The sequence below is a fragment of the Choloepus didactylus genome, chromosome 19 (genome assembly GCF_015220235.1).
Source record: "Choloepus didactylus isolate mChoDid1 chromosome 19, mChoDid1.pri, whole genome shotgun sequence".
NCBI classification, from domain to species: Eukaryota; Metazoa; Chordata; class Mammalia; order Pilosa; family Megalonychidae; genus Choloepus; species Choloepus didactylus.
This window is the reverse complement of record NC_051325.1, coordinates 52,410,784-52,421,852: the sequence shown is the minus strand read 5'-3', so window position 1 is coordinate 52,421,852 and position 11,069 is coordinate 52,410,784. Positions and strand designations below refer to the sequence as shown.

The 11,069-nt window shown below is 35.6% G+C and overlaps 1 protein-coding gene across 3 annotated transcripts in view; it reads right to left on the bottom strand.

Annotated features, from left to right (window-relative positions):
* Positions 1-3,829: 3,829 nt before the first annotated feature.
* The window catches only part of CSE1L (chromosome segregation 1 like), a 46,538-nt gene continuing 39,298 nt past the window's right edge, over positions 3,830-11,069 (bottom strand). For all 3 annotated transcript variants that reach the window (XM_037811452.1, XM_037811453.1, XM_037811454.1), the window contains 9 exons: positions 10,340-10,437; positions 8,857-9,007; positions 8,511-8,719; positions 8,062-8,159; positions 7,875-7,960; positions 7,419-7,500; positions 6,068-6,214; positions 5,159-5,390; positions 3,830-4,448 (listed from right to left, as the gene is read on the bottom strand). In XM_037811452.1, coding sequence (XP_037667380.1) covers positions 4,359-4,448; positions 5,159-5,390; positions 6,068-6,214; positions 7,419-7,500; positions 7,875-7,960; positions 8,062-8,159; positions 8,511-8,719; positions 8,857-9,007; positions 10,340-10,437 — 1,193 coding nt within the window. In that variant the 3' untranslated portion in view covers positions 3,830-4,358. The remainder of the gene's footprint in view (positions 4,449-5,158; positions 5,391-6,067; positions 6,215-7,418; positions 7,501-7,874; positions 7,961-8,061; positions 8,160-8,510; positions 8,720-8,856; positions 9,008-10,339; positions 10,438-11,069) is intronic.

Genomic DNA, 11,069 nt, shown 5'->3' with positions numbered 1-11,069 from the left:
AATTAACTGACATTCTGTTTCTAATACTTGCCCAATCATTGAGTACAGTGGTTAAGCCAGTGTGTTCTGGAAGCCAGACTGCTTGGGTTTGAGTCTTAGCTCCACCCAAGTGGCTCTCAGGAATACAAAATTGTGGGGACCTGTTACATACTCAAGCCCAAACACATACATCTATTCCTCAAGTAGAAACTCGGTCTAAGATATATGGGTGCAGTTTAAGGGTTGGGGTCATTGGGGAGGAAGAAAAAACATATTAAGAAAACCAGCTAGACTTTATAACAACGTAACAACTTAGAATAACAAGGCTAACATGCAAAAATGACTGAAAAGAATAAAAATCACATGGCATTCTAGGCTGAGCTCAAATATAAAAAGCTAAAGTGGGACATTCTTTTGAGCAATTGAGGCAGTATGAGAAAAAAAAAATCCATTTGATCTTGACTCTAAGAACACCCTCTTTTGAGAGATGTTGAAGTCAAGACAGTGGACTTGGAGAAGGAAATGTAATATTTGCACAATGCCTGACCAAGCACCGAATGCTATTTATACTGTCGTGGTAACTCAAGTACTGTTAATTGGTTTTCAACTTGGGGACCTACAATAAAGCATAGAAAACAACTGATAATTGCACAGAATGAAATGTCATCTCCTTTGGCAGTGTGAAAGTAAAAGTACAGCTGCTGTCTGACAAGTTAGAGAGGAGAGTGTGAGAGATGAGAAGTTGGGAGGGAACAGGTGACATGTTCATCTTTACTAAAGAGGACTCAAGAGACACTGACCAAAGTTGGTGGGATAAGAACGAGTTACGATTATTTAAAGATAAAAAGAACCATGTAGTATTGTAAGCTAAATCCATATTTTGCATAGCAGAAAGTTAATAGATGTCTTATGGTTGATAAATCAGGTTGTTCCCTACCTCATACCATATTAAAAATTTAACTTGACCAAAATATAAGAACTAAAACCATAAAACTCTTAGAAGAAAACAGGAGTAACTTCATGACCTTAGGTTTAGCAATGGATTCTTAGATGACACCAAAAACATGAAACAAAAGGAAAAAAAAATGAATTGGACTTCACCAAAATCTAAAACTTCTGTGCATCAAGAAAGTGAAAAGACTACCTAAAGAATGGGGGAAAATATTTGCAAATCATCTGATAAGGGTCCAGAATATCTAAAGAGCTCTTATAACTCAACAATAAAATGACAACCCAATTAAAAAACAGTAAAGGACATTTCTCCAAAGAAGGTATACAAATGAACAGAAGAGCATGTGCAAAGAGGTAAAATATTATTAGCCATTAGGGAGATGCAAATCAAAACCACACTGCAATACCATTTCATACCCAACAGGGTGGCTATAATCAGAAGACCTGGAAAGTAAGGGTTGGCAAGGCTGTAGAGCAATCACGTTGACAGTGTGAATGTAAAATAGTTCAGCCACTATGGAAAACAGTTTGGTAGTTGCTCAAGAAGTTAAACATAGAATTAGCACATGATGTAGCAATTTCACTCCTAAGGATATAGCCTAAAGAATTCAAACAGGTACTCAAACAAATACATGCACTCACATAACTGTAGCAGCACTGCTCACAATAGCTAAAAGGTGAAAGCAACCAAAGTGTCTACCTATAGAAGAATAAACAAGATGTGATATATATATCCATATAATGGAACATTATTTAGCCATAAAAAGAAATGAAGTACTAATACCTACTACAACACCGAGGAGCCTTGAAAACATGCTTAGTGAAAGAAGCCAGGCACATAATACAAGATTTCATTTATATTAAATATCCAGACTAGGTAAATCCATAGAGACAGAAAGCACACTGGTGGTTTCCAGGGCCTAGGGCAAAGGGGTGATAAAAATGTTTTAGAACATTGCAAATATATTAAATGCTAATGCATTGGTCACTTCGAAATAGCTAATTTTATGTTATGTGAATTTCTCCTAAAAAAAAAAAAGATGTTAAAAAGAGGATATGCTCAAGCAGCAAGGGGGAGATCAGTGGACCCAGTAGGAAAGGCTCACAGCCTTTCTCCATGTCTGAAATGCCTGCCTGGGTTTGGAGGACTTCTTTCACCAAGACTATTCTCCACAAAGCCTTTTTCTGCCCACCAGGGCTGCTACATGACAGGTAAGATAGGGGTGGTGGTCTGCATCACTCAGCAACGAACCCTTCCTCCCTGCTAAGCCTCAACTCTCACCCCCTAGACACCTAATTTAAACAATTAAACTAACAGCAGCCTTTGTTGATTAGAGCTCATGTTGTTCCAGGGGCTCTGCTTAAGTACCTTCCGTATATTATTTTATTCTTACAACCAACCACTCTGAAGGTGAATAATATTCTCACTTTTCAGAAGAGGAAATAAGCTTAGAGAGGTTATGTCTTTTGCTGAAGGAAGCATGGTCAGTGGCAGAGCTGTAATGCAAAACCCAGGTCTTCCTGACCCCAACAGATTAACCTAGCTCTTTTTAATCACAAAGAATAGGCTTCACAATTGAGCCAGGGCAATTTAAACTTGTCAATAAATTACTACAACTTCAGTCTGCTATCTCTTAATAAAAAACTTTAAAAGCCAAATGTAAAAAACGTATACTAAACGAAGGAATAAGAAACCTCAATTGAAAGCTTTAAAAAATATTAAAAACTGAGAATACTGACTAATGAACTGTGCCAGAGTAAAAGAAAGTACAACAGCCAGTCTTCCTCTTCAGAAACTATTTTTAAGACACACTTGCTTGGCATTATAAAAATGAACCATTTACTTAACTGTTTTAATTTAGGAAGGAAAAAACCAGGACTCAATCAGTCCTCTGAGTTTAAGATGCTGAAACAAATGTCTACCAGAGCAGTATGTGCATTTACTTAATGGCTCACCAACAGCTTTAGCAAGAATAGCACAGATAGATACACGAGTTGCTTATTTGAGCACCAGGGGCATGTAGAAGCCATCACACCTACTCCCTGTTTTCCATCCAGGCTTTTCATCTGAGTTCGAGTCAATTATGTTTGTAGTTAAAAAACGTATTACAATATCTCAAAATCCTTCCAACAATCCTTCTGCTTAAGCAAAGAGTAATGGATGATTTAATGCTGCCATTACTGTGCAAATACGCTTTTAGATTGTTTGAAAATTCAACTAATATAAAAACATATAAGAAAACAAAACAATAAAGTAAGGTGCCTGTAGATTTGGAAAAAGAAAAAAAAATTTCAATAACTTCAGTGAGAAGTCACTTAACCTGTTTAGAATGAGGTTCCAATTTAACTGCACTGAATGGACAATTAACAACTCATTTTTCGACAGCATAAATAAATTGTGCCTCATGAAATTTAGATATTCTAAATCTTGATTCCCTAAAAATGAATGCTATAGAACCCCATAGGATAAGGTTAAGAAGAGAACCAATGCAGCCTGCAGTTCCTAAGCCTCAGGCTTCTTCTAAGATGTCATGATCTGAGAAGTTTCAAGTAACCTCTGAAAAAAAAAAAAAACAAACCAAATCAAACATCCACATTATCTAAAGTATGCCAATCAGCCCTATGAAGCCAGGCAGAGCATTTCTCTCCAATCCACAGATGGAACCATCTACCTAAAACTCATGCTGCCACTTACGAACTGTTGTACAAAGTTCCAGTAGATAAGCCCCAAAACTGTATTAATGGTTCCTTTCCCCTTGCAAACAGGACTAATTAAGAGTTGGAAGTATTGAGAAACTAAGATTTTATGGAGTCCAGGAGGAGAAAAAGGGGGAGATTTAAAGATAAACCTCATTATAAAAGCATCAGAAAGCACCAAACACCTGTCCTTAAGACGGTCTAAGACACTAATTTAGGGCTTTCTTTATTGCTCATTACAGATTTAAAACTATGAAATGTGCATTGCTTGGCAAATTACACAACTGATTCTTTACGTCCATTTCTGATAGAAGCTTAAGGAAACACAAAAATACAAAGGACATGAGAAGTATGATTGGCAACAGCCTCAAAACAAGAGTTTAGTAACAGGAAAAGTCTCCACAGTCAGTGTCTGCCAAAAACTAAAAATTATCCAAACACTGTAGATGCTTAAGTCAAATCAATGTCAGTCATAACTGAACTTTTAATACTAGACCCTTGAAGTTGCAAACTGGAAAAGTCACCCATATTTAAAAGTCACATATTTATGATCACACCAACAACCTAATTTGCTCAAGGTTCAGCTTTAAGCAACATTTAATATCCTTTAAAAGATGGATTTTCTGACAAGTTCAAAAAGACAACTCGCTTCATTTTAATACAGCTCTGCTCAGAAGTCTACAAGATTTCCTAAGAAACCATCCTGGGCTTAGCCAATTAGAAAAATGTGTTCAAAGCAGGGTCACACTGGCCGCCTGAAGGTACCCTTGGAGATACTGAAGGGCTTCTGCATTGAGGCTGGTGCTCACCATTGATGGAACCTATGAGAGATGGGAAAACCACACATGAGGGACCAACACAAACCTCATGTCTACGGCAGAGCTGTCAATCATAAGTCACTGAATTTAGGAACCCATAATGAAGTATTAATGGGTGAAATGGTGTGATGTTTAAGGTTTCCTCTAAAATTCTCTAACAAAGAAATGCTGATAATTATTGAAGCTAGGCACAGGAGGGTTCGTTATACTCTTGTTTCTTAAAATTTTGCTTAATATTTTCCATAATAAAACATTGAAAAATGTAAATTTTATCAGATAATATAACTCCCTAGATTCCATAGAGGTGCTGCCTAAATGAATTATACAGCTACTATTAGGCTTATTCCATGATCCATTATTAATTTCTGAGTATGTTGCATTTAAAAAATAAATGCCTACACCTTGACAGATTTACACTTTCCATAACAGATGATTTCAATCTGAGAAATAAAACATTTGTATTCCACAATTTTTCCCTCCCCCTTATCTTTACTCTGAAATAATTTGCTTAAATGTGTATCTCCAGTATATCATATGGGGGAAAAAGGGCCCATCATCTTAACTAAAGAAAAATAAGCTTTGCCCATAATTCAATGAGACATAGTTTGATTATGCTGACCACCGAAAACAGAAACCAGAACAACCACTACCTTCTTGCCTTCCCATAAAAGCCTCCATTCATCACAGAGTTCCTTAACAACAAAGACACTTACCCTTCCAGGACAGGCAGTAGACAATTTGTGAAGTGACTGTGCCAGGTGAATTTTGGGATTGTTCACCATTTGACCTACAGGATCATGCTCTTTTTTCCCAGCAAATGCCAGTTGTGAGAAGGCAGTCTGGTATCCTGGTGTATCTTCTATGTCAATAAAATGTTCTTCATCAGGAATAGTATCATCTTCAGGTAATTCAAAAAGGCCAATCAGAGACTGCAATAAAGGAGTCCTGGATTGGAAGAAAGATGACAACATATTAAGAAAATAAACCCTGAAGGAACCTTTAAAATTTGGATGGGTATCAGTAGCTTGTACCTGTTCAGAGACCACTCAATTCAGCCGCAGCACCCCAATTTGTCTTTGGGAAACTATCCCCACAGCTCTCAAGCTGGCCATGTGACCCAAGGAATCCAGAAAAATTTAATGCAATAACTTTAGTTAAAAAATGAGCCTCAAGTTGCCAGCTCACTTCACAGGAAGAGAGGCTGCATGGATGGGTGGAACCAAAATAAGGGAAAAAGAGGGAAGAGGTGAGAAAAGCGAGGTCCTCCTGACACTGAGCCCAAGGATGTAGGATCTACCTTTAGCCTATTCAGTTCCCCTTGTAAAGCCTTAAGTGAGGTTGGTTGGGCTTTGGTCATAAAACATTATTACAGAGATCATCTAGACCGAGACTTTCATCAGATTACTAAAGGGATCCATGACTTCCCCCCAAAAGTTAAGAACCAAGAAAGAAGATATTTCTAGGCCCAGAATACACAAGTTATGTCTAGGATCTGATGACTGCTAGAAGAAGTTGAGATCAGAACCCAATTTTCTTGGCCCCCAAGAGAATAAGCTTGGTTAATTTTGTAGTCAAAGGGAAAGAACTTATGATTTCCAAAAACTTAAGGATGATGTACTTACCATAGCTTTGTGTACTCAGTGTCCATCATTGGGGGACATTCGGTTAGTAATTTGGTTATGCCAACTGCACAGATCTTTTTCTCTACATTTCCAGATACCTTCTGAATTTCAGGAATAATGATTTTCTCCAAAACCATTCCAAACATTCTATTAATCAAACAAAATAATTCCACTTAATACTAAATTAGACTACCACAATAATGAAACAGTGATGTTATTTATATTCATAAAAAGGATACTGTTTTTGGTCAACTGAATGGAAAGAAGAATAGAGATGACAAAACAACAAAAACAACAAGCTTCTCCCATTCACACTACAATAAGTCTTACCCAAGTCTAATCTTTGCAGCTTTTTTTTTTTTTGGTCTTAGATATTTGGAAGAAAATTACTTAAGAAGTCCTTGGAAAATTAGAAAACAGAGATAGGCAAGAGCAAGAAAGCAAAAGAAGCACCCACCATTTCATCATCTAGCCGTAACTGATTTAAAAAATTTTGGATTATAACCTTCTCAACTTTCTTTGATTATATATTTACAAACACATAAAATTTAATGGCTTTATTTAAAAAATGATTTGGCCAATCATTCACTTTTGTTGCAGACATCCTGGAATATTTCATTATTCTAAATAATGCAAAATCCTCACAGTTTATGCTTCCAATAATAGAATAAATTCTTTGAAATGAAGATACTCTGGATAAAGCGTGCACTTTTTTGGCTCTCTACAAAGACTATGACAATTTAAGCTCCCACTAACAGCACACGAAACTGATTTCCTAATAGTCCTCTATTGCTGAAAACCACATTTTCTGGTACTAATTCTCAGGTTACTTCATTTTTTACAGTTGAGTCAATCTGGAATTTTTCTTTAATACAATTCAGGGATCCAACTTGAGGTTTTTCTACAGAGTTGTCCTCTATCTTTTCTTTATAATCCTTCCTTTCCCCACTAAAAGGAAATGCCACCTAACTACATTCTTGATATATACACTGAATAAGTCAAAAGCAGTTTTGTTGCTCCAAACTTCTCTCATTTAAAAAATCATGCTGTTGGCCTCAACACAAGCATGTTATTCCTGGATACAACAATGAACATCTACAATAACATAGAACTCTGGCTGTGGAGAATGCCTGAGGAAGGAGTAAGCTTGGGAATTAGGAAAAGGTTTTGCAGAGGTTTTCCTCTTTACAAACCAACACTGAAGAATATTTTGAAATTCAAAGATACTATTACTGCATCAAGAAACATGAAATTATCCCTAAAATACATAGGGATATTGGGCTAAGCTAAAAGGAAAAGTCAAATCATTTTTTTCCTTTCAAAAATAAAACAATAATCAAAACACACTTACTTTGGTTGTATACCATCAAATATTTCTTGTAGTGCTAGGGCCCCATATTTTATGCAATACAAATTAATAAAGACTAAGAAACCTGTTGAAAGAAGACAATGACTGTCAATATAGAGGACTCATTGTACTATAAAAGTGATTTACATCTTAGCATGAAAAAGTACTTCCTGACAAATGAAAGTTAATCATAATCATTAAAATCTCAATTTGTAACTTTGGCATGAATTATCTGCCTTCTATCACAATGTTATTTAAGTTGGACAAATGTTTTGAAATCTAAACTTAAAAGCCAACCTTTGAAACAAAATACATGTGAAATTTAGTGTCTGGAGAACAAGCATTTAAAAATATATTAAAGTTTATAACTAAAGAAGTATTGTTTGTAACTAAAAAGTGCAAAAGTTTTAGCCAATTCTCTTATTATTTCTATGGCAACACCCAAATTATTTTACTTACTCTTGATAAACTTGGTTGTTTTGGAATTCTGAAGTCTTTGGAATAGCAGAATGAAGATCTGCTTCCTGTACTGGTCAACTGACTCACTATAAGGAAAGGAATAAAAGCAACAGTGTAAATTCAGCGTTTTTCTGAGTACAAAAGAAAATCTTTGATTAAATCCACAATAGGTTATAGTCATACTCACGGAGGCATGTGCTCTATTATGCTGTTAAGAAGATAAAAACCTTGGTGGTCATTTGCTTTAGATGCGATCAGCTTCTGGAAGACACCTAGTAACCCAGGCTATAAGAAATTAGATCAAATATTAAATAGAGACAAGGATTAATTATTCCATATCTTTAATAAGAACTCATGCTATTTATAGTACAATTAGCCTCTTCTCTTTAGTTGTTACCTCTGAAATAAAGGGGAAAAAATCCTACTACAAGCCCTTAAAGTTAAGTTCTTGAAATTAACCCATTTAGTTCTTTTTTTCATTTTTCACCATGGAGATAACTCATAACTAAAGGATACCTCATTTTTAATCAAGTTTAATTATTTTAAATTAAGAATTTCTAAAAACCTGCTTTTCCTAGTTTTTCAAAGGTACTTCATTCAGAAAATTGTAATTACAACAAAATAAATCTGACTCACAATTTTGTCAGCTGCAGCACTTGCTATTGTATTTGAACCACGTTCTAAGAACGCCTGGAGAAGCCTCACTAGAGCAGGAATATTTCCTGTTCTTTCCCAAAGCACTGGCTGAAGAAGATGAGGAAATAAGGCCATATAGGAAGAAGGGATGTCATTTTTGTGTGTTTCCAGAAGCAAAGACATAACTTGAAAGACATATGGGATAAATTCTGTTAATAAAAATAAAAACAGAGATGTCAGATTCAAGAATAATGGTTCTGACCAACCTGCTCTTAGGCAGGTTTCGTTTTATAACTACTTTAATATTTGTATCCCATTACAAAGAAATTACCTTCCTTTAACTTACCTTGGACATCATTTTGTAAAATTTCAGTAAACACCAGAAACAAAGCCTCCTCAAAATTTACAACAGCAGCGGGGTTAGCTTTGCAAGTTATTCTTATGGATAAACATATTGCTTCAAACATGTAGTGATTAAAGTGAGGTTTGCTTGGGTTCTGAAATCAAAAGAACAAAGGCTAATTACTCTAATAATCCAAGTAACTACATTAAGTACCATCTAAAACAAAACACACCTAACCTCTCTAAACCACAATTAAGAGATGTCATCTATTTTTTTAATCAGTATTAAGAAAAAACACCAGTTCCAGTAAAAGATTATATATATGCTAAGTTTGTACACTGACTTTAAAATTCAATAAATTAATAAAAGTACTCGCCACTGCTGGTTTTTTTAATGGGCTAAAGTCCACTATGAAAAAATACTCCCATCAAAGTCCCAGGGAGGTGATGACACAAGCCTTGGCTTCCAGAGATGTAAGGAACCTGTCTTAAACCCACATACTTTCATAGAGCCATCACTTTAGTCGGTGGTGGAAGAAAAAATCATGAGGAGCAGGGATTTTACGCAAGCCAGATACTAGCTGCCACTAGCCTCATACACCCAGGATGTCAGGCAAAAGATGACTTCTATGAGCCTTGAAGTCTCTATCTACAGTGAAGATTGTCCATCTCAGTGGCTTTCAAATTTCTTTTTTTAAGCAACAAAACCGTGTTTTCCTTAAAACTAGATCTATCTTGGAAGGTTACCATAGAAAGTTTGATAAAATCAGAGCATGTAATTATGGGGGGGTGGGGTGGTGATGGTAATGGGACTATTTTCCTTCTCCCCTATAGGCCAAAGTAGTCCAAGGCCCTTTACCCAGAACTCCAGTTGAAAAATAATCACTTTGTTCTCCAAAGTCCCTTCAAATATGTCTAACAATTTCTCTCTTTTTCATAGAGCAATTAGGAATAAGCATCTAAAAAGGGATTGTCAGTATTAAACTAATTTTTAACTTAAGTATGAATCAAATTATCTGTAAAATTTTAGATCAGAGAGTGAACTTAATTGTTGGGATGTAAGAATAAGGAAGATGAGACAAAGGACTTTTATCATCACTTTATAGAAGCCTGAATATCCTTTTTTAAATCCAGTTAGTGCAAAGCCTACTTTTCTCCAGATAAGATAATTTTGAATTATTTGCATGTTGTCAATTTTTTTACAATGAAATGTTACTTTTGTAATGAGATTTAAAATGTATTAAGGTTTCTGAGCCTGCAGTTAAAAATGACCTGCAGTTATTTCTCCAAACCAATGTCATCCCAGTAACTAAGACTGTATATATGCTAAGGAAAATATATATTTTCTTAGGAAAATATATTAACTGCTGGTTAGCAAGAATGAACTTTTTCCAAAGTTTGAACTATTACCAGGGAAGTTCTGAGGTCCAAACAGTTTGGAGCAAAAATTAAAAAGCAATTTCTACTTTCAAAATTGGCTCTGTTACCTTACTAACAGCTAACAGCTTCTGTGTAAGCTGAGTGATGAGAGTAGGGATGTAAGGGATTATGGCTTCTTGTAGGAGGGAAAAACTCCTCATGATAGCTGTAAAATACAAAAACAGCAAAAACAGAGTTAAATTTCAAACCAAATGGAGTTTTTAGTTTCTTAAAAACCAAAATTTTAAGAAGCTTAAAACACCCCTCAGATCTCTAAATTTAAAAATTATCTAAATTTCCCTTCCTTTTTAAATTAGGGCAAGGGCTGGTAACATAATTTACTTGGCAATACTCTTCAGTATTTCCAGAAGGTATAAGGCTTCAAGAATTAAAAAAGAGACAATAAGAAATAATTGACTAGAGAAGGACAAAGAGGTGGGAGGAATAAATAGTGGACTGACGTAGGAGGCTGAAGGACAAGCAGCAGTAGAGAGCCACAGAAAATTGTTCGGGGGATTTTTCAGTGGCAGGAGATGCTCACTCCTCATCTAGGGGAGACATGACCTAAGCCTACAGGGAACTGAAAGCAAAGGCCACCTACCCTCTCCCTCAAAGAGAGAAATTAGGACCCTAAGGTAAACCTAAACGTAAAGCCACAGAGGGCTCCAAACTACAAAAATATTGCTTATTAACAGGATGCCTACAAACATAAGGCATAGGAAATAAATACATCAGTAAGATAAAAATGTATTATGGATATCTTCCCATGAACTGAATAAACATTTACAAATCAAAGCA